Genomic DNA, 22,918 nt, shown 5'->3' on the forward strand with positions numbered 1-22,918 from the left:
CAAGTGAAAATTGCTGATCGTTTTATTCGTGAAAGTTGCATCCATCGTTTTTGTTCTTAACGTTCGACACTCACGTTTCCTTACATTCATTTGCTTTAAAAAAGGTGAAAGCAAATGAGTTCAAATTTAAGCTAGACCTAAGTTCCCGGTCTCGACCGGGCTTAAGTTACTAGTTATACTTATAAGACGACGCTGGTGCGGATCCGGCAAATCTCTTTCATTGAAATCGTTGGCGTGGAAAATGACGGCGTCGCTGGCGTCCAGCAGATTTCTGTCGTCCGTCAAGAGACAATTGGTGATTCGACATCCGGCGTCTTTGAACGTCAGGTGACCCAATCCGAGTTCGAAATCCTTCGAGCTGAAATAGAAATCCAAAATATAGAATCTTCTTAAACATTAGCGAATGATCTTTGTTATTTCGTTGATGTCGATTGTTTTTTGGGCGATTCACCCAATAAGTCGTCAGTGTCTGTTCGCTACCAATTTCGCTGTGCAAAATGGATGGCATTTGAATCGCTCCGTTTTCCTGGTTTTTGGGTTGCTAGTTATCAATGAAATCAAGTTGATAGTTTGGATTTGATATGAATGTGATTTGTTATTTCCGCTTACCATTAAAACATTAAAGGTGACGACGCTAACAGAGACAAAGTAGATGATTGCCAAAACACCAAGGAGAAACCAATTATGGGCTGTCGTCATTCTCCTCCAGCAGATGAGGACAAGCCCTCGGGTCTGTTGTAACATGTTTTCGCCACTAAATTTAGGCCCACTCTGAACCGATCGAACCCATAATAACTTTGTCAACCACCCGAGACTTTTAAAAAAATCACAAGGGAAATATTCACGTCGCACCCAAAACTGAATAAACCCAAATAGAACCTATCACGATTATTGCGTCCGCGGAGTCAAATCTTTTTTCTCATCCGAAGCTAAGAAAATGTTCCAGCAGCACCTTGACTAGCAGACCAATTAGATTCAAGTCGACGATCGCTGGCTTGAGGGTAACATCAAGGGCAATGGTTTTGGTGGCCTTGTGCACAGTGGCGGTATCCTACTTTCATGTAACTGCTACTCGGTGACAGCCTACTAACCAATTGATTGAAACTACTTCTCAATTCTTCTACCTTTTCTTACTCGCCTTACTAATTATAAACTAAACCACTTTAAATTCCTTCCTGCTTTTACTACCCACCCCTTACTTAAAAAGTTTTGACCACTTCATTTACGGCATTGGTTTTGGCATTCCTACTGATATTTTTCGGCACCACTAACCGACCATTTCGATTTTATTTAACTTGGAAAGAAGACTTGATTTATTCGGGAATTGAACCCGGGACTTTTGGCGTGGCAGTCTAGTGCCTTACAGGCACGCCACATTGATATATACAATAGCTACTATCCTAACGAATACTACTTATTCCTTGTAAGTTGTAACCTACTAGTCTAAGGTACTGAATTGTTCACACTACTTATAACAAAAGTACTAAATTTTTGTAAACTACTAGCTATAACCTACATTGCTTTTATTATTGATTACTTTTTAAAATCAAACTACTAACCCTACCTGAACATACTGAATTTTTCAGACTACTAACTAAATCTTTATAAACTGCTGGACCAACCTACTGAACAGAACTATGCCTACTAACAGTTTCACTAGGAATAACGTAAAAAGTAGGCAAATGAATGGTTAGTAGAGAATTTGTACTTAAGCAAGTACAGTAAAATACTGAATTGCGTTTCAGTAGCATATTCGACCCTTTTGAAGGGTACTGAAACTGTTAGGGGTGTGTAGGTACTGGAAATCGTTAAAATAAGCAGTTTAACGCGGCTGTGTGCGTCGGGAAGTCTGGATTCGATCTGCCGCGTCATTAGACATTTGTGTTGAATTGTTGATGATGATCAATCAGATTCTTATCGCAGCTCAAGGGGGAATTAACCCCCACATTAAATCCCCTGATCACTTGAACCTTACAGAATAAAATATAATGCATTAGTGTAGATCAATGCCACTGTTTCAATTGAAGACCCTCATCCTGTTTTGCCTATGGCTGGTCCCTTCTCACTCTGCAATTATTATCTCGTCAAAGTTGAGGGGAACGACCTTTTCGCCCTTGATGATCCATCCTCCTGTTCGGAATCAATTCCAGATTTCAATTGTTGGCTATTGCGAGCCAGCTCTCTCAGTCCGGATGAAAAGTAATTATTATGTGAAGGTGATGCCCAGGTTCAATGTCGGGGGAGCTTTTTTCGACTGGAATCGGTCAATCGGATTGTTACGACGCCATCGTTTCATCTCATTCGTTGTCTGTTCCTGTCTCAATGTCCTTTTTGCCATTGACATTTTGGTCAATTGCGGATATTTTGTCGATTTCAATTCCACCAATGGCCGAGTCCATCCACCGTTGCCCTTCCGTTCATCAGAGTAAGAATTTGCAATCTAGAAATAAATTTGATATTTTCTGATTTCATTTATTTTTCTCGTCAGTTTTCCCCGTACGATTTATTTAGCTGGGTCTCTGAACGACTATAGCTAAAAAAAATAGCTTTACGTACGTAGGTTGGTCATAACTATCTTTCTTTAAGTTACATTACAGCTGAACGGGAGCAGCCTAGTTTCTACCAGCTAGCTTAAACCTGTTGATACTAGACTGCTTGCGTTCAGCAGTAATTTAACTGGGCTACAGTACCAATTCTTCCGTAACACCCAGTGGCGCTACGCTCCGTAACGCTGCGTTAGTGGCAGTGTGAACGCACCTTGAAATTCCAGGCTGTTTTTTTTTAATTGTAACCTATAGAAGCAGCTAGCTTTACCCCCCTAAATGGATAGCTGTAATTATTTAATTAAGCTAAAAATCAGCTTGTCGTTTCGTACGGGTCCATTGGAGGGACCGCCAAATAAATTAGACGTTCGCCTGTTGTGTTGGATTTTGTCCACTAGTCGTGAAAATGAGAATTTGATCCGGGAGACGTGGGGGAAACGGTGCGACAAATTAATTTTCATCTCCGACTCGCCGTTGGGACCAGCAAACAATCGAGCTGAAGGTAAAAGTGATGCTGGTGCTGGAATCGTCCGTTTATTTGCCAGGACGACATTGGACGTTTTGAAACAATTGCGTGATCATTATTTGAATGACTCGCATTGGTTCCTCAAAGCTGACGCCGCAACGTGAGTTTACCCAAAATTAGAAAATTGATTTCAAAATTCGCTTCTCACTTGTATATAAACGGTCTTTCATTCTACCCTGTCAGTTACGTAGTTGTCGACCAATTGAAATTGATGCTCTCAACCCACAACCCTGCCACACCCTGTTACATGGCTGGTAACAAAAGAAATAATTCGGAGATTATCGGCGACGCTTACGTTTTGAGTCGAGAGTCCATCCGCCGACTGGTGCGCCAATTTCGGCGGTGAAACCCGGGCGGAGGACCAGCTGATTGCGACAATTGGAGGCATCCCCCGACATCCAACAAGATCACGTCTGTCCTTAAATCAGTGCCGCCAATCTGCGTGGACATGACTTTTATTTTTACGAACACTTGCGCTACCATTTGAAAATGCCTGCCAATGTTATGAATTAATTAGATGTATGCCTTAATTCTTTACTATCGCACCATTTGATCGTTTTTACCTTATAGATGCAGGGCAAATAAATAAACACGCCGATGGGCAGATGAAAGGAATGTCGTGTTACAAAGGAATAATATACTTTTATTCGTGTGGAGCTTCGTTTATTCTGATAACCAATGAGAATAATGAGCTCAGTAAAATAACAACGCCCTATACAGAACATCGAGGCTTTAACCTTCGGCTATTCACCGCCATCATGATTTTTCGTGAGCACAGCAGCTAAAAAATATTGAACAGCCCGGGCGATTGTATACAGGGAAAAGAAGGAGAGACTTGAGTGTAAACGAACCAGCCGTCAGTGTGTGGTATTACCAACGTTAACTATATGTCATACTGTCATACGTGTTGTAGCTATTAGGCTACCTATTACGTGAAAGGAGGATGATGCGACTTTTTCCCATTCGCGCGCTGTTCTTCGTTTTCCTTCGTCGCTTTCTCGGCTGTTGTTTCTTGCTTTGCTCTTGTTCGTCCTCTACATCTTCAGCCTTGTCGTGGTGGACTCATTTTATGCAGCAGAAAATCCAATAAAAATCGTTTCGCCTCAGCCACCACACCAGCCAAAACAAGTAAGTCCACATGTTAAGAAAGGTTTCGTTTCTGAGTAAACTGATATTACCGAAAATTGTTACTTGGTATCAAAAATCGGTAGGTGATCCGCTTCGGTGGTTTCAACCTTCGATTTTCAATAGCAAAATCTCGACCGAAAATGTACACTCTTAATTTCTTGTTTCCTACTTTTTCCCTTCCTTTTGTCTACTTCAAAAAGTAGCATAATAACGTATCGAAAAGGTAAGGATGATATTGCAGAATAGTTTGGCACAGCGTACCAGCATCAGACTGCGAAGCAGGAGATCCGTATTCAATTGCTATCGAAGTCTAATTTTTATTTGAGAATCGATGAATCGATGATTATTAGGCCTACTCACAAGTGGCGAGACGTAAATCACGTCTCGATTTTCGTAGACTATAATTTACGTTTCCAGCAGGTGCCCGGTTTCCAAAGGCTGTACGTCTCGAAAATGTGAGCAATTATTAACAGTGCAGTAGGCCTACCTAATAATTGATGGACGAAACATTATATTTATTAATTGTTTCCTGGTGCAGCATACGTAAAAATTCATTGGGACAGTTATCTCGTGAGTCTCCTTCGCTGCAGCAAAAGTCTGGCGGAGATGAGAATGTGCCTCATCCGAAATACAATTTGATGGAAGAAACGACGGCAAAAATAGGCAAAGGAAATCAAGAGACAAATATTTCTCACCTGCCGATTTTACTGAAGGTAATAACCATCAAGTTTCACCTTATTCATCCTGCAGGTTTGTAATTGTTATATGAATTGGATTTTCAGAGTATGCCAACAAGAATCAACTGCAACAGGACCATCGCTTGTCATTCGGCTAATCAAACAGAAATATCTGCTCCAACCAGCGTCAATTCAGATTTGTAACAAGCCAAGTTTAGCAAAAATTCCATTCTGAAAAACCATCAGTTGTTGGACGACATTCTTTCGGGCATGGATATTGGAGCTCTTCTTCAGGTACTGCCCTATATCCGATGAATAGCCCATTTTTTCTCCTCGTCGGGTACGGTTGACTCGGCTCTGGGATAACTTTACAGCAATAGCTATCGTGAGCCATCTGGTTATTATGCAAAGCATTTAGAATTATTATTTACTTACATTGGCCATGACATATCAATATTATGCTTGAAATCCATTTACGGTATGTTTCTATAAAGTTATTGAATTGGTATAAATAAAGAATAAGCTAGTACCATATTAGTAGTAGCTACCGGCCAAATGAGCCTATCTAACAGTTTCTGGTCGTAGTCGTATTCGTGCAAATGATTTTCGGTAAACATTTTCCTTGCGGCGCCAACAATTGTGGAACGATCCTGGCTGACTTTGACTCCCCAACAACCTATTAGTTGATTATTGCGAGCCCGAAGGGCGAAGCTAATAATCGCATACGCAGAAAAAAAAAAGCCATGTCACTTTGTCTGTATGTATGTATGTATGTATGTATGTATGTAACGCTCCATAGCTCGGGCTTTTTACGACACATTTCAGACTTTTTGGTCTTAAAAATTAGACAAAAAATATGCGGTGCGACCAGAACAAAAATAATTTCATTTACTTAATTAGTTCTTCTGTAATTAATGAAAAACTGTTAAAATAATTGCTTAACGACTAGTGACATCTGGCGGTGGCGACTACAACTTTTCACCTTAGGTTTAAATTTCACTTTCCACTACATATGTAAGTGTCATTTATTTAAAGTGTTAAGTTAAAAATTCATCCTTCTCGTCGAATAATTTTTATTGAAATATATTCGTAATGGATGGTTAAACATGAGTAAAATAATTTTACGAATATATTCCGCCCAAACAAATCACCACCAGATGTCCGTAGTATCGCCGTGATGACGCAATCTTTGATGTCCCATCCATGACGCAACAACCAGATTTGCATTTATGTTTTGCAGTTATTTGACTAAAAAATGGTTATTTTTAAATTCAATTATTGAACTTTATTTGTAAAAATAGGAACATTTGAGTTGAGCAAACTAAACGAAAATAACTTGCAAGGATATTGAACTGTGACAGAAAAATCCCACAGGATTGCAATTGCGAAAGAAAGTGTTGATACGAGGTTATATAAGGGTGATTCGACTCGAGTTGATTTTAAAAGGGTGCCAAACACACACCGTTTCTGTCAGACTGTTTTTACCACACAAAAACACCGTTTCTGCCTGATTGTTTTTTTTACCACACCAAAAGCAATAGTCAAATCTATTCCCGGATTATCGAACGTCAAAATGTCTTCTAAGAGAAAACGAAAGGATGAACTTGCAGCTAGGCAAGCCAAACGTAGAGCAACGGAATCTGAAGAACAGCGGTTTGCTCGACTTGAAGCAAATGCTGTCAGGAATGCTGCAGCGAGATCAGCCGAGTCTGAAGTTCAGCGGTGTGCTCGACTTGAATTAAATGCTGTTAGGAATGCTGCAGCACGATCAGCAGAGTCTGAAGTACAGCTTTGTGCTCGACTTGAAGCAAATGCTGCTAGAAATGTTGCAGCACGATTAGCCGAGTCTGAAGTTCAGCGGTGTGCTCGACTTGAAGCAAATGCTCTCAGGAATTCTGCAGTACGATCAGCCGAGTCTGAACAACAGACTGTTAATCGCCGTGCTGAAGATGCTCTGAGGCATACATTCGACAGAGAAGCCGAGTGTCCTCAACAAACTGCTGCTAGACTTGCTGCTTCCGCTGCTCGATTTGCCGCCAGAATATCCAATGAAACCCAAGATGAAGCTAACGATAGGCGACAAAGTAATGCAAGTATTCAACGACGATCTAGGGAAACCCGTCAAATCTCCAAAGAAGAATATCTAGATGTTTTTGATGCTTCCGTCAATGGACCGCTTCATAAGCAACCTTTCGTCGACAAGCATATGAAAAAATTCCATTCTGAATTGCATCAATTAAATCAGCAGCATTGCCTCCACTGTCGAGAATTGTGGCCTACAACAGATGCAATTGTCGATCCCTACATTTGCTGCCGTTGCAAGAAACTTACGGAATTCAACCCTTTTGGCATTCAAAATGATATGGTGCGTGATTTTTCATCTATTCCACTAGCAATTCAGAAGCACTTTCGGGAACTTACTCCTCTTGAAGAAATGCTTCTCTCGCCAGTAATTTCCATCATGTCTGTCTTCCGGCTACCTTCTGGTGGACATGTTTCTCGTGGCTACGTGGCAAATTTCAAACAAGACGTAGCCGGATTCATCAGAGAGATTCCTCTCACAGCAGAGCAACTTCCGTGCCTCGTCATAAGAAGGAGAGGTGTGGACAACACCTGTGCCGAATTCAAAGTTTGCCGTAAACGAGTTGAAGCAGTTGGCCGATTTCTCATTCAGAACCATCCAGGCTTTGCTTCACATCGTATCACTTTTAGCCAGACCAACTGTGATTTGCTGCCCGAAGATGGACCTTTGTTAAATATTCCGACGATGGACAGCGACAACGATGAATTGAATGTCACTGACGAAGGAGCCATGACAAGGGATGTTCCATCAGAAGACATTCTTGATCAGCCACAACCTCCTGATGTCGCTTTCGTCATTTCAAACAACATCAGGCCTCCTCAACAAAATGAAATATTAAATGCGCTCGATCCGGTTAATTGGCCAACAATTTCAACTGAGCCTATCAACGAATTTGAGGTCATGTCTGGTCTTGCATCTCTGGCTTTCATCAAGTTGTTTCCTCTTGGGCAAGCTGACCCAACAAAGAAAGGTCGCAGACAAGACCTATCCGAACTCGTTGCTTCTAACCACTTAATGAAATATGCCGAGATTGATTGTACAAAGGAACCCGACGAATCTCATCCAAACGAGTATTTGTATTATCCGTTTGCTGAACATGAGCGCTTCTGTTTTTGGTCGGTTGATCGCATACGACGCCATCGAGCCCTTGGGCAGTGTTCCGTTTTTCTGAGACAAAATCCCGAAGAAGCTGCATTGTCTATGGAGGAACTTAAGGCTATGGCTGCCAACGGTCAACTTGACTCGGTCATCAGCAAAATGTACTCTTATACAGCCAATGTCACTGGCAGTGACGCCTACTGGAGCAAGCGTCGGAGAGAATTAGAGGCTATAATGCAACAGAAAGGTCTTGGCACGGCTTTTTTTACTGTTAGCTTTGCTGACAATCACTGGGACGACCTCCATCGTCTCATGCCCAACGGTTCAGCTGAACCAAAACTTCGCTACCAGAGTACAAATGCAAATTTACATCTAGCAGACTGGTACTTTTCCGAAAAATTACGTCTTTTCATGAAACATTTTTTCGGTGGTGTCTTGGATCTCGAATGGTTTTGGTATCGTTTCGAGTGGCAATCAAGAACAGCCATTCATGCCCACGGTGTTGTAAAGCTCAAAAACGACCCGGGGATTGCCGACCTAATGATTAAAGTCTACGCTGGCCGACTTATGGCGCAAAAACTAGCTGATCCACAGTACACAGCAAACCTTAGCGAACAAGACGTCCAAGAAAAGCAAGATCTAGTTGAAGCCGGCATTCTTGCAGAACTCAAGGTTCTAAAGTATGCCGATACTCTGTTGTGTGCCTGTAATACTCGGTCTGATCCAGTCAACCCGTTCAATGCTGAAGTACCAGTTCCCCATCCGTGTTCAAGCAATGTCTCGTCAATTTTGAACGATGGAGCAGCCATGGACGACTTCTTCGAAAGATTGGCAAACTGTGTTCAACGTCACGTCTGTCGACCAGACGGTTACTGTAAATCGAAGGACGGCAAATGTCGTTTCCACTTTCCTTTTGATCTAGTTAGTGAATCGAGAATAGTTTTTGAAAAAATCGGAAACACAGACTCTGTTCGTGCGAAAATTGTTCTCAAAAGAAACGACAAGTACATGAATGTTCACAACAGATCAATGTTGGAACATTGGTGTGCCAATGTAGATCTTCAGCTCATTCTTGATCATCACGCTGCAATGAACTACATGGTCAAGTATGCTAGCAAACAAGAGCGGTCTGGAAACACTTTACAGCAAGTGATCAAAACGATTATCAACAAGGCTGATGTCACAGATAATGCTGGCTCCGCTTTTCGCTCCTCTATCATTCGTTCCATTGGCCATCGTGACATCGGGAAAGGTGAAGCGTCGCGCATTTTGTTTTCCGGCCACCACTGTGAATCATCCTTCAATTACGTCAACGTTTCTTTGGACCTGACTGTAAACGAAGTCTTCAGAAATCCAACGACTGGTGAGTTGGAAACTCGACCAACTCTGCTTACCTACTTTGCCAAACGTCATGTTTACATTGAACAAAACACCTACCCCAATTGGAATCTTGATCAACCCAATTTTATCGAGTTTTGTCGTCACTTCACTGTCGTCAAAGGGAATCTTAGAAATAATCCCAAGCCGGACAAGACCATTGTTTTGACATTCCCGGTGCATCGAAATTCTCCTACGTCAGCTACCTACCATCTGTTCTGCCGATATTCGCTAATCAAGTTTTTCCCATGGACGGAATCATCTATTCCAATGCTTTTGGATGACAACCTTGTCGTACGCCAATGGCAAGACTTTCGATTGACTGCAGCTCAGGAACTGCGTCAATATTTCAACTTAGACGAAGAATTACAAAGTCGATTAGATCAGGCAGCTGATGACCTCCAGGAAGAAGACAACATTGAAAACGACAACTTTAATCAACTTGAATGGCAGCAAGCGGTCGGTATGCGACCTGCTGGCGAACAAGAAGTTCGTTCTGATCTACCTGTGATTGACCGTTCTTTCCCTTGGCTGACTAGTCTTCAGCTTCATTACACTCCACATGAATTGGCCTGTGGAAGCACTTGGGTGGTTAATCATCTAACCAACGGAAGAGATCTCGGCACTGATTCTACAGATTTACCGTTTGTCAGTCCCAGTCAACTGAATCGTTCACAACGAATGTGGTTCGATATGGTTGTTGAGGCTCTGCAATCTCGGAAACAGTTGTTATTGATCGTCAATGGCACAGCTGGTACTGGCAAAACCTTCACTATTTCAGCAATTTCCAGTGCTGTCCCTAAAGAACATATCGTCCGTTCGGCCTACACCGCGAAAGCTGCCCATCTCATCCGCGGTGAAACTTTGCACAAGATATTTCAAATTCCAGTAGAAAAAGGCCAAGGCACAAAGTTTGGCCCTCTTAATGGAGCGAAACTGGCAGCTCTTCAAGAGAAATTTCGTCATGTTAAAATTATCATAATTGACGAATATTCAATGTTGAGCTTGACCATGCTTGGAAAAATTGACGCTCGTCTTCGTGAAGCTAAAGGCAACAACCTTTTTTGTGGTGGGCTGACTGTTATTTTGGTTGGAGATCCAGCTCAGCTTCCTCCTGTGGCTGCTCCTTCCCTCTATTCCCAATCAACAGCACCGTTTGCCAACGAGGGTCGGGCCGCTTACTTGGCTTTCCAATCCGTCATCAAGTTGACAGAAGTTCGACGACAACAAGTAGAAGATGGCGACATTGACCAGCAAACATTCCTGGACACACTCAACTCTTTGAGAGAGGGAAACTGTTCCATAGACCAGTGGAAATTCCTTCAAGCAAGGAATCCGGAAGCCATTGCCAACTTTGGCACTGATTTTGAAGATGCGACCTACTTGTTTGCCACCAACGAAGCTGTTAATCGCAGGAATTACTTTAAATTACCACAACTTCAAATGCCAATCACCCTACTACGGTCGGTAAATGTGCCTTCAAGTGGCAAGTCAAAGCCATCTGATCAGTTTCGAGGGCTTGAAGTTGAACTGTACCTTGCGATTGGAGCCCAAGTAACGTTAACATCCAACATCAACACGGATGTGGGTCTCACTAATGGTGCCAGAGGTACCGTGGTTGACATCGTCTATTCCAAACAGCCCAATGTTGATCTGCCTGATTTCATCGTTGTTAGATGGCCTGATTATACCGGTCCTCAATTCTTCTCTACAACCATGAATAACGGCATTTCAACTCACAACTGTATACCAATCCCGGCAATATCCATACGGTCTGATGACACGAGAGCCGTCCGGATTCAGTTTCCCCTTCGCCTGGCTTATGCGATGACCGTATGGAAATCTCAAGGAGAAACTCTAGGCAAAACTGTTGTAGACATCGGTCCCAAAGAAACCGCCGGCCTGACTTTCGTCGCTCTTTCAAGGGTAAGACACATTAGTGATTTGGCCGTCTTGCCATTTGACTATCAAAGAGCATTGAAAATATCGACTGGCGATGGGTTATTTGCTAGAAAGATGGAAGAAAGACGGCTAAATATGTTGTGTCAGGTTACACAAGATCAATGGTTTGAAAATAACCCAGAATAAATTTGTTTTATTTTCTTACTGTTTTGCTGTCTCACAAATTCGCTTTTCGTGTGCCTTTGTCACTCAACAACGTAACGTCACTTTTGAATACAAAATAGGTCCTGAATTTGTCATTTAAGACAGTTTTTAACTGGCTTACGACTATCCATTCGGCGAGCTGATAAGCTTGCTTTTCTATCTTAAAATTATATCGGACCAATAAAGAATATAGCCCGATATAGCCTATGGTACAATTTAGACAAAATAATTTTATGAAGTGAGTATTGAAACATCCGCACTCACACCCAACAATAAATCGGCAGTGCCAATGATGGTCTCTCATTATATGGAAAATTCTGTCGCTGGCTAGCCATTCATTAACGGCATCCTGTTCACGAGGTATTATTTGACTGTCCGAGTCCCTCGACATTAGCGTGTCCACCATGTCATCCAGCAAAGGTAACTGTTAATATCGGAAATTATTGCATAAGTCAGTTAGATATATTAATTGATTTAAAATCTCGTTATAATCTAAGACTGTTAGGATGTTAATAACATAATTATTAAGCCAGTTATTGGTTATTATACCCAGCGCCAGGTCATGGCAAATATATCGGCCAAATTTCGCTGCTTGATAATTTCTGTCGCATTGCACAAATCGACGTGGCTTCCGCCCAAGTCCAAGGTGTTCTTCAGGATTTCCCAAGACTCGTCGTCGTTGGTTGTCAAGTTGTGATAAATCCTTACAGTCCAACCTCAGAATATGACAGTCCATATTCACAAGAAATGTTCACATTGTCTAGTGTGTTTTATAAATTCTCTTACCGGGGTAGATGTAGGGAATCTTACTGAGAGTCTCTCTGAAGGGCTTCAAATATTTATGAACAATGTCCTTTCGCGAGAAGTCTCCATAAATGGAATATGCAATGATTTTTTGATGAGGGCCTCTCATATCAGCAGTATGACTGCAAGCTGAATTGAAATTCTTTACATTTTGAAATTGATGCTGAGAAACAGCTAGAGATCTTTTTCCTAACTGATATTTGGCATTGCAAATTTGAAATCCGCACATCTGATATAAAGCGAATAAAACAATCACCAACGCACTCGCTAAAATATAAATTCGTGGTGCTCTATGGCAAAACCGGACAAATCTATGACAATATTTTATTCGAAACATATTTTCTTTGACAGGCTCCAAATAGCTATCTCGTATGCGCGATCTCGTTGGAGTCGCCCTTATATACCTACGGATGTTGGCAGGATATAACTGGGCAACTTTCTAATATCATAGAAAGCCTAAGGTCTTATAGCCTAGTCATGCGATGCGATAATGTCGTTAGGAATACATTAGCAATCAGTCCCGAGGCTGAACTCGTTATTGATGCTAATCGCCTTATGATGGCGATACGGCAATTAATATAGGTTCCTCTTCTCACAGTCAAACACCAATCGAAACGTTAGTTAAAACTTAAAACACTAATTGTGATTTACAACAAGAATAGTATTCATGGCTGTCTTGGAGAATTGGCCGTGTCAACCGAACCCTGGCGAACAGCAGACAACTATATTTATAATATTCGAAAAAAAAACTCAAGGAACTAAAATTTTGGGTTCCGCCTTGTTTAAAGTTGGGGTATAATGCGGTATAATGTTGTAGTTGGTTTTATAACGGCCTTAACTAATGCTGGGAGTTCAATTAATGAAGTATAGCGGAAACAAATAATACGCTAAATAGCACACAGCGGCGGTAAAGTACTTAATTGGGGTACTAAAACGGGGGCCAGGAAGTACTTAATTTTTTGGGTACTTAAATTTTGAAATTTCAGATAATTTAAGTATGTTGTTTTGTGAGTAATATTTGCCTACTGAATAGTATCAACGTACTTAAACTAAAATTTATACTTACATTTTTTCCTACTTAAAATACTTATTTTAAAAATAACAGCTAAGACTTCTTTGGGTATTGAACACGGGACTCCCGGGTCACAGTCGGATGCTCATCCGCTGTGCCATTCTATATGTTTAAATTGTACTTCACAATTGAATGTTTTTACACGACGGGCCTTGGGACTTAGAAATTTTTCCAAATGTTCAAAGTTCTCTTCCAATTCGCTTCCTACCAGCTACCACCCTCTTTTTGCACTGAACATTTTAAGTACGTGTTTTAGGGTACTGAAAAGGAGAATTTTTGCACTTGCCTAATGTAAAAGTTTGACACTTTATATGGAGAACATACTTCAATAATCTTAAAATAAGTGTCCTTTAAAACAATTAAGTACTTACAAAAATTTAAGTACTCTTTGGCAGTATACTTAATTTAATTTACATACTTAATAAGTTTTTTCAATGGATTTAAGTACCTTACCTAGTACGTTAAGGAGGAAAAGGTACTTAAATCCATTGGGCACTTATTTAAAAAACTTATTAAGTATGCAAATTAAATTAAGTACATTGCCAAAGAGTACTTACATTTTTTAAAGTACTTAATTGTTTTAAAAGACATTATTTTAAGATTATTTAAGTATGTTCTCCATATTAAGTGTAAAATTTTTACATTAAGTGCAAAAATTCTCCTTTTCAGTACCCTAAAACACGTACTAAAAATGTTCAGTGCAAAAAGAGTACTTAAAACACCCGAATTAAGTACTCTACCGCCGCTGTGCAGTTTAGATAATGAGAGTGTATATCGCCAATGCCGCTAATGTATTCGCCACATGCATGTTATCTAATATATCGTCAAAGCTATTGACACGTAGAATTTCCACTATTGACAGAATATCCGCTTGGTGGCGCTACTTGGAGTGACCCATAAATATGACATCGATTTTCATTCCGATGTCTTGGCCTTTTATTACTATACAGAATCAGGAGAAAGCAAGGAAGCAACCTACAGTCTGGAGAAAATTTCGGAGATTTTTTTGACAGCTACTAGTTCAAAAGTATGACCACAGATGGCGTGAATAACATAAACAAAATCAAGGAAAAGCAAGGAAGCAACCTAGAGTCTGGAGAACATTTCATAGCTTTTTTTGACAGATAGTACTTCTTTTTTTGCCAGATAGCAAGTGAATTAACTCAGACACAAATTCAATTTACGTGAAAAGTTTATTCATCGGATGGCCATAGAAAGTGAATTAACTCAAGACACAAAATTAATTAACGTGACAAGTTTATTCATCACAACGATAAATTGTAGGCTTCATCACGGGTTGAACATTTCATTCATCAGAAGACGAATCGGACACCACAGAAGAGCTGGTGACACCAAAGAGATTGTCAAGCGTTGTAATACTATTAGCTAAGCAATCTTGCTCTTTGAGAAAGGATTCAAGTTCCATAAATTTCTTTTGTCTAACCAGAGTCATAATCATACTGGCGTGAATTCTTGCATTAGGGAAAGCAAGAGCATTGGAAGCAATCATTTGCATATTACTTCGAACAAAAAAATTGTTGATGTACTCTTCGTAAGCTTCCTTGTCTGTTTTCTTAAGCGGAATCTTCAAGCCTGTTTCTAAATCGTCACAGGAGTTGATTTGGGATATTTCACAATTATACAACGATCCCTTGTTACTCTGACCAGAACATTTGACACCAACATGTCTAAAAATTAAACAGGTTATAGAATTATATCAATTCAAAATTATAATAAAAAAATTACCCGAGTTTAGGATGAAAAAATGACCAACGATCCATACTAAGTAATTCCAAATTTGGTAACTGATTGGCAAACACAACCACTGTATTAGAACGCGGGGTCTTGACAGAACCTCTATACTTAGTACTTATCAAAAAGCGACCTTTTAAATCCTCGATCAGGGAGAAGAAATCATTAATTTTTGATACATCACTCCGAGCAAAATCAAAAACAAATCCATTACTATTACTTTCGATCATACCACAAACGTCACGAGCTTCTGCTGCTTTCAGAATTTGATAATTCAATTTGTACATTAAATAATGACTCAACTCTGTCTTGCCAGAATTTCCATCATAGTCAAACACCCACAAAACAGTACGATCATTTTGGGTGGACAAGGCATTTACAACACACCTTTGCCAAGGCCGAAGATTGAGGCTGTATGACTGACGACTATTATCCATGTAGGCATTAGATATTACCAACTCGTATTTGTCTTTGTTTACAATGTAATCAATGTCTCCAGTGAAATTAAGCGGGACTTCTCCTTCTCGGAGTTGATTATAGAGACTAACTAAATGTTGTGGTTGATTACCTTGAGCACGAGCCGCAGCTCGCATTGCTTTTCCGAAAGATTCTATAACATCTTCTGCTTTCATTGAACAATGAGACACACATTCAGCGTCAACAAACAAATCACTCATACTCGAGAAAAAGGAAATTCTCCTTTTGCTTACAGTTTCCATATAAACAACACGGTCACTTCTGGAAGCAAAGCTTACGGTTGGTAGAGACTTCAGAAGGTTAAAAGCGGCTATTAACGAACCACCGTGTTGATACACACATTGAAATCGACGACTTTGAATGGATAAATCCAATGATTCCGCCATTGTATCACGAGAGTTAATTTGAAATTGGTCAAACGACACAAACTTATTGAGACGCGGATTCAAACAGTTGCTAAACAGTGAACAATGTATGAGACTAATGTTTCTTCTAAATAAGCAATGACCGACGTTGGTCCCAGGAGATCACATACGAAGAAAAGCATATGCTTTTCTTTTCATCATATGATGAAATGACAACGTAGAAACAAAGAATTCGATAGTCAACGTTTAGCTAAGACTGAACAGTTTGCGCTTCCAACCAAAACATTAGTGAGTTGCGTCTCTTTTTATTTCCAATTTTGAAAACAAACTTGCGTCTCTTTTTTATTTCCGTTTCTAAAATGACTGCATTGAGTATTCACGAAGAGGAGGATCCTCTTTTCAATAAAAAGAATGAAATCGAAGAGCAACTCCATGGAGTTTTAATTGGTCAAAATTCGTTAAACCATTCTAATAATCTAGATGACATCGTTATCGCACTCAACATCGAAAGGGATAACATGAACATTGAAGAACCGATTGGTGAAATTGCCGTTGACGTTCAGAACGTAATAGATGCTGATCCGGACTTACACATCATTCCGCAGGCAGACTTAGCCATCAATGACCACAACGAAAGTGAGGACGATACCGAAAGTGAAGTTTCTAGCAGCATCACCATTGATTCCAGCAATGATTCCAGACTCGAAGAACCAACCCCATTTGAGGAAGAGGTAAAAAATAATATAATTTCGTTTGTTGTAAAAATCGAGCGATTAATCCAGTATTCAAAAACATATCAAATTAGATGGACATGATTTCACAGTACATAGCTGGAACAAAATCGACAAGAATCGCCACGTACGATATCTGGAAACTGATGAGAAAAAACGAAGATTCGCTGAAAGCAGCCATTCTAGTTGGGCAAGAAGAAAAACCTAGATTTCTCGTAGCAAGAATGCATCGTCAGCTGATGGATTTACGCACCAATAAGGCCAAGCAACTTCTACAGCAAATCATGTACGATCGCAATAATGCTATTCAACAAATGGACAAGATTATCGAGCGTTTTGGAATGCAATCCGTATCAATAATGTTGATACAGCAATATAACAACATCATCTCAGCCAGCGAAAGGGGAGAACGTTTCTACGACCAAATGGCTGACGACTCAAAAAAGGCAAAGGATGTTGAAATGCGCATTTCCCGAAACAACTGAAATAGCAAGGATTACAATAACTTGTCATAATGATTGACTCGAAAAAGCAACAGAAGTCGCAAAATAAAAAATTACGAATTTGTTCATTAAAAACTATAAATCCATCGTGTTGTCTTTAAATATTACCTCGTTACATTTTATAGTCAAGTGAAAATATTACTAATTTTCCAACATTTCTTATTTTCGTTTTGCAATCCCGTTCTTCTATTAATAATTCTAAGAATACTAACGTCGAAAGCCATTCATTAATGACGACCACAATACGTCTTCTCTCATATAACAATTGTGCAGACTAACACAGTTGTTGCTAAATGTGGAAGGAATACATTTTGAAATCTAGAATATAAACAAAGAATGCTCACCGTATCCTAGTTTTCATTGAATTACAATTAAGCAATTTTTAAAATGGTTCCAATACTTGATTTGGAAATCGGAAAAACGTTTAGTAATTTCGAAGAAATTGAAACTCTCATGACTAGACTGAAGAACGAGTTCTTCTATCCACTCAAATTTTCAGATAGCCAAACAATACAGACTTACAACAAAACAGTGAAATCCGCATCAAAAATATGTGATGAGAAATGGCGGTACAAAAACGCTACAATTGTATGCTGCCATCACGGCAAACATCGTGATCGTGGGACTGGAAAACGACCGAATCAAAATGTTTTTGCGTGTGAGTGCCCCTTTTTCTTCCGTGTGGTTTATCAACAAGGTCTTGAAAAATTCACAATAACATCATTGTTTCTGGAACACAAAAATCATCCAATCTCTTCTGAGGACATCAAAACATATCGCAAAGCTAAGTAAGTATAGTTTAAAAATCTCAGCTTCTAAATGCGTTAAACTATCACCTAATAAATACATGTGCCATCACTTAAATTTACAGAAATCTAAATCCTGAGGCTTCAACTTTCACTAAAACAGCTCTATTAACTGGAGCACAACCACATCATATCAGAAAAAATCTCATGTTGGAGTTCGGAGAAGCCTTATCTACTAAAGATATCCAAAATATGAAATGCAAACTTCAAGGTAAACATGATGATAATTTGTAGAAACCATAATTTGTTCAACAATCGTTTCGTCCGCGATCCAGGTTTTAAACAAGATGATTGGCATCACACTGCTGAACTGTTAAATGTCTATGCTAATGATCCACGAAATTTAGTTAAAGTATTTCATGATGACGATAACAACATCAACCTTATTTGCGTCCAGTTATCGAAACAAAAAGAACTGTATCGTTTGTATGGACAAACTCTCGAACTTGACGGCACTTACTGCACCAACGTTCAGGGCATGCCATTATATACTCTTTTGATTGAAGACAACCACGGAATTGGACAGCCCATCTACTACGCATGGATGAAACAAGAAACAACAGATTTTATTACGCTAGCACTTCGAACGTTCGCTGAGGTAAACTCCGTACTAAATTCAAAAATTGGAATATTGAATAATGACTAAACATCACTCCTATTTATTAGAATAACGATGTGTCTGTAACGAACGTAATTTTAACCGATAAAGACTGTGCAGAACTCGCTGGGATAAAAACCGTATTTCCAAACGCTACGAGTCTCTTGTGCCAATTTCACGTTGATTGCGCCGTTGATACCAGACTTAATAAAGCGAAACTTGAAACAAATCACCAAGAAGAAATTTATCAATCATTTCAGAGAGCAATGCATGCTGAATCTGAAGAACAAATTAAAAAAGAGGAGCAATACCTCTGTAATATAGGTAACAGCGAAAGAATTAATTTAATAACTTATTCATTATCCAAAGAGTTATTGTGTATTTAAAAAAAAAAAAAAACAGAAGAAGACAATCTCGGAGACTATTTCAAAAAACAATGGTTCAACATAAGAAACGTTTGGTGCGATTTCTATCGCACTACTTTATTCACTAAGGGTAACAAAACAACCAACAGACTTGAAAGGTAGCATTTACTAAAGCAATAATCAATGTGTTAGTATATCAATTTATATTCTTGTCCTCGATAACTTTTTTAGATTTCACTCAACAATCAAGAAAACCATAAACCACAGACAAGTAAAGTTTCACCAAATAGTGCAAGTTCTTCTTGACATCTCTACTCTTCGCACGATGGATTCTGATAGAAAAGCAAGAGAAGCAAGAGTAAAGTTCCCTACATCAAAGCCTCACCCACTTTTGAAAGCATTTTCAGAAGTAATCACTCCATATGCGCTGAAGCTAATACAAGCTGAAATAGCTATGAACAAAACATCATCCTACGGAATTTTTAAAGTAACATGCATATATCATTAATTTAAAAAAAGGAATAATGCTTCAACTAAGTTGTTACCGTATTCAGTCTGCCGACGTATATCGCGTCACTTCAAACAAAGGTGAAAATGAAATCAAAGGAAACCTACAATCATGTACCTGCCATTTCTTCATGTCCTACGGCCTTCCGTGCACTCACATCGTTTACGTAGCAACAGAAATGGAAATATGTCTTCCACAGCAATCCTTTAACTCCTGCTGGAAAGTCGAAAAAATACCAAGTCAGGAAGCCTACCAAATTGAGGAACCCACCAATGACTCCATAACAGTAAAGATGAAACGCACAAAGGCAAAAAGTTTCACTAGAGAACAATTATGGGTGGAAGCTAACGAATTAGCAAAAGAATGGGCAAATACGTTAACAAATCTACCGATTCCGGCATTCCAAGGCCAACTGAACGCCATGAAACACTTGATCGAGTGTGCGAAAAATAACATCACAATCAACTTCAGTAAAATAAAATAGAAACAGCTTTCTTACAAACCGGTTTATTTAACTTTTTCGTTTTCCAATTACAGACGAAAAGATCAGACCAACAGAAGAGAAAGAGGCAACCAACCTTGTGAATGAGCAATTTATGCAAATAGCCATACCAAATTCCACTGCATGCGAAACACACGAACAACTAGCTTTAAACATAGAAGGTAACCTGTGGCAAAAGTGTATAACTTAACATTAATGGAATTGAAGAAATCTCATTTTCAAACTACAGACGACATCACGAAAATGGCGAAAGAACTAAATTCCAATCAGCATAATATAGATGAACAACAGCAAATGGAAACAGAGGTTCAACAAATCACAGAAGTAGTGAATGAACTCGTAGTCGTACCTGACGTCAACAAAAAAAACAGTGAAAGATTGAAGAAACTAAAAAAATTGAAACTTGTAAACATAAAAAGACGACAGGGTAAACCAAGAACAACTAAAAAGCTTGATAAATACAAGTACAGTCCCAAACCATTCCTGAAAAAAAAATCACACGAGAAAAATAGAAGTATAAACTACATCATAATTTGAATATTCTATAGATTTTATTCTAAGAATTACTATTCTTGTAGTGTTTCTTTCATGGACAACAGGAAAAGAGAAATCTCACTACCTGTTACTCAACCAACAAAAAGCTGATCGAAAACATCTCACCCATGCCAGCCAAATGAGTACAGCAGTTCTCGAAGATGATGTACAAAGCGTATTACAATCATTTCAAAACCTCTTCACTGAAGAAGGATGGAAACAACTAATGACAAACAGTAAAAATAATCTTATCACTAATTTAAAAAGATACTATTCAAATTTATCACTAGTTCATGAACGAAATCAAACAACACTGGAATACATCTGTCCAACTTGCCGCAAACCTGAAGGCACCAAAAAAGAACCTTGGATTTTCTGTGAGTCATGCCAATTGTGGCATCACTACAGCTGTCAAGCCATTAAAAAAAAACCACAATCAAGCAATTATACCTGTACAATCTGTCGAAAGTAGAAATAAACAATTGATTCAGGTTAAACTGAAATCCTTCAACGAAGGAAAACAACAAACAACTCTGTAACTAACATATCACAATGCCAAAGCACTCTCGTGCACATTCATGTTTTTGCCGTCAGTCACTCAAGCAGCGCCACCAAGCGGACATCTTGTCAATAGCCTAAAAAAAAACCTAATTGACAAGAGAAAGTCCGTGTCAATATCATCGACCCTAATAATATATACATATATGATATACCTAAGTTGACCTCATCTAATCTAATCCCTCGGGGGACATATCATGGACCTGAATTGGCCCATGCTCATGATATCATGAGTGTATCATGCTGAGATTGTATTAATTGATTTATAATTTTGTATACGCGTAGCTAGACAGTTGTAACCAAAAAAGAAAAGCTATATAATAATGACCATTTCTATCACTTCAAGCAACATGTAGCCCACGGTCAAAATTGAAAAGAATCTACAATTCGACACTGAAACTGTCTGCGTCTTTTCGCCTCGTCCTGTGCATCAAATCGACGTAAGATTTGATATATTGCTCAGAATTTGTCTTTTTCTTTTATTTCATCGCCAAGAAAGAAAGTGAACCGAGCAATATAGATATCAGTGTAACATGTAACAGTGAATTTATCTCCTTGGTGCGCTGTATAGTTTTATACGCTCAACGATGATGTCATCCATTTATTCTGGTTTCACTTGGAAACGGAATATTAACGCAAAAAGGTTATTCACATTGGCCGTCATTATTTCCACATTGGCTGTTTTATTTTTCGTCAAAGTGTTTCAATCGACGATTGTCAATGTGGCCCGGAATGACATCCAGCATGATGGGCATCCCAGCAGCAATTCCGTCACCACCGATTGGGACAATCTCCTGGACTCGACGACATTAACTGGCGCCCAGATCATGCAGTACTTGAAATGGAGCAACCGACAATCCTGCCAGTTGGTCAACGACTTTGGCGGGACGATGAGGACAAATCCGTCCGGATGGGACGGTCAGAAATCGGTGTGCCTCGACCCGGAAGTGGCGCCAATTCCGGACCAATGTCTCGTCTACTCGTTTGGCATTAAAAACGAGTGGTCGTTTGACGAGCAAATTTCGGCCTACGGTTGCCAAGTGTACGCCTTCGATCCGTCCATGGCCGGCCAGGATCACTACGACCACAATCCCGGCAATGTCCATTTCTTCAAATGGGGACTGGGCGAGCGGGACCAACACGACGCCGATTACAATTGGACGATCCGCTCACTTTCGTCCATCTACGAGGAATTGTCGGCCCGTCACGGCCGCAGGATCATCGACTATTTAAAAATCGACGTCGAATTCGACGAGTGGATCGCTCTGCCGGAAATAATCACTTCCGGAATGTTGTCCAACGTCCGGCAGCTGGCGATGGAAGTCCACATGGATTTCGAAGCTTCGCTGGACCAGCACCGCCAATGGGCCAAACTGTTGAGGTCCATCGAGACGATGGGGATGATCCGCTTCGATTCCGAGTACAATCCCTGGTACGTCGGGAGTTTCGTTCGGATTCCATTAGAGGGACCTTTGGGTTATGAAATCGCCTGGTACAATGGCAATCTTTCACATGTTAACACGAATAATAATAAACGATGATCCTCTTCTGTCAATCAATTCGCCTTATGCAATTTTACTATGGTGAAAGTGAACGCAGTTCATACGCCAGTCATACGCCAGTTCCTGTTTTATGTGAAGAATAAGAACAAATGTGAAAATTCAAATTTCACTGTACAAGTCTAATAAGACAAAAATAAAATAAGATTCAATTGATCAAAAGCGCTCCAGTCAAATATGCGATTGCATAATAATAATGTGTTGTATCAAGGCCAGCTGCTGGCCAACGCTTCCACAGGCACTTTG

The 22,918-nt window shown here is 39.7% G+C and overlaps 3 protein-coding genes across 3 annotated transcripts; 2 read left to right on the plus strand and 1 right to left on the minus strand.

Moving 5' to 3' along the window:
- The first annotated feature begins 2,822 nt into the window (after nt 1-2,822).
- LOC124316025 (glycoprotein-N-acetylgalactosamine 3-beta-galactosyltransferase 1-like) lies at nt 2,823-3,496 on the plus strand. The gene is made up of 2 exons (XM_046781762.1): nt 2,823-3,169; nt 3,253-3,496. The coding sequence occupies exons 1-2, from the start codon at nt 2,823-2,825 to the stop codon at nt 3,413-3,415; spliced, it is 510 nt and encodes a 169-aa protein (XP_046637718.1). The 3' UTR covers nt 3,416-3,496.
- A 1,511-nt stretch (nt 3,497-5,007) lies between these two features.
- Nucleotides 5,008-12,689, minus strand: LOC124315451. Its single transcript, XM_046781129.1, has 5 exons — nt 12,325-12,689; nt 12,088-12,254; nt 11,803-11,962; nt 5,405-5,550; nt 5,008-5,268 (listed from the first exon to the last, which is right to left on the minus strand). Exons 1-5 carry the CDS (start codon nt 12,677-12,679, stop codon nt 5,089-5,091), a joined length of 1,008 nt encoding a protein of 335 aa, XP_046637085.1. The 5' UTR covers nt 12,680-12,689; the 3' UTR covers nt 5,008-5,088.
- Nucleotides 12,690-18,195: 5,506 nt separating this feature from the next.
- On the plus strand, nt 18,196-21,235 carry LOC124316026. The gene is made up of 10 exons (XM_046781763.1): nt 18,196-18,259; nt 18,324-18,646; nt 18,715-18,970; nt 19,049-19,169; nt 19,243-19,498; nt 19,566-19,989; nt 20,057-20,182; nt 20,251-20,535; nt 20,600-20,791; nt 20,846-21,235. The coding sequence occupies exons 1-10, from the start codon at nt 18,196-18,198 to the stop codon at nt 21,025-21,027; spliced, it is 2,229 nt and encodes a 742-aa protein (XP_046637719.1). The 3' UTR covers nt 21,028-21,235.
- Nucleotides 21,236-22,918: the final 1,683 nt, after the last annotated feature.

This window comes from Daphnia pulicaria, chromosome 11 (assembly GCF_021234035.1).
Source record: "Daphnia pulicaria isolate SC F1-1A chromosome 11, SC_F0-13Bv2, whole genome shotgun sequence".
NCBI lineage: Eukaryota > Metazoa > Arthropoda > Branchiopoda > Diplostraca > Daphniidae > Daphnia > Daphnia pulicaria.

What these genes read in the sequence shown, in the direction of transcription:
- LOC124315451 (XM_046781129.1), bottom strand. Translation starts at nt 12,679, where the DNA reads ATGTTTCGAATAAAATATTGTCATAGATTTGTCCGGTTTTGCCATAGA. An exon ending in CTGCCGATTTATTGTTGGGT is followed by an intron (nt 5,551 to 11,802) that starts GTGAGTGCGGAT and finishes ATCAACTAATAG; the next exon opens with GTTGTTGGGGAGTCAAAGTC. An exon ending in CGGTAGCTACTACTAATATG is followed by an intron (nt 5,269 to 5,404) that starts GTACTAGCTTAT and finishes CATAATAACCAG; the next exon opens with ATGGCTCACGATAGCTATTG.
- LOC124316025 (XM_046781762.1), top strand. Translation starts at nt 2,823, where the DNA reads ATGGATAGCTGTAATTATTTAATTAAGCTAAAAATCAGCTTGTCGTTT. An exon ending in CTCAAAGCTGACGCCGCAAC is followed by an intron (nt 3,170 to 3,252) that starts GTGAGTTTACCC and finishes CTACCCTGTCAG; the next exon opens with TTACGTAGTTGTCGACCAAT.
- LOC124316026 (XM_046781763.1), top strand. Translation starts at nt 18,196, where the DNA reads ATGTTGGAGTTCGGAGAAGCCTTATCTACTAAAGATATCCAAAATATG. An exon ending in ACAACCAACAGACTTGAAAG is followed by an intron (nt 19,170 to 19,242) that starts GTAGCATTTACT and finishes TAACTTTTTTAG; the next exon opens with ATTTCACTCAACAATCAAGA. An exon ending in ATCACACGAGAAAAATAGAA is followed by an intron (nt 20,536 to 20,599) that starts GTATAAACTACA and finishes CTATTCTTGTAG; the next exon opens with TGTTTCTTTCATGGACAACA.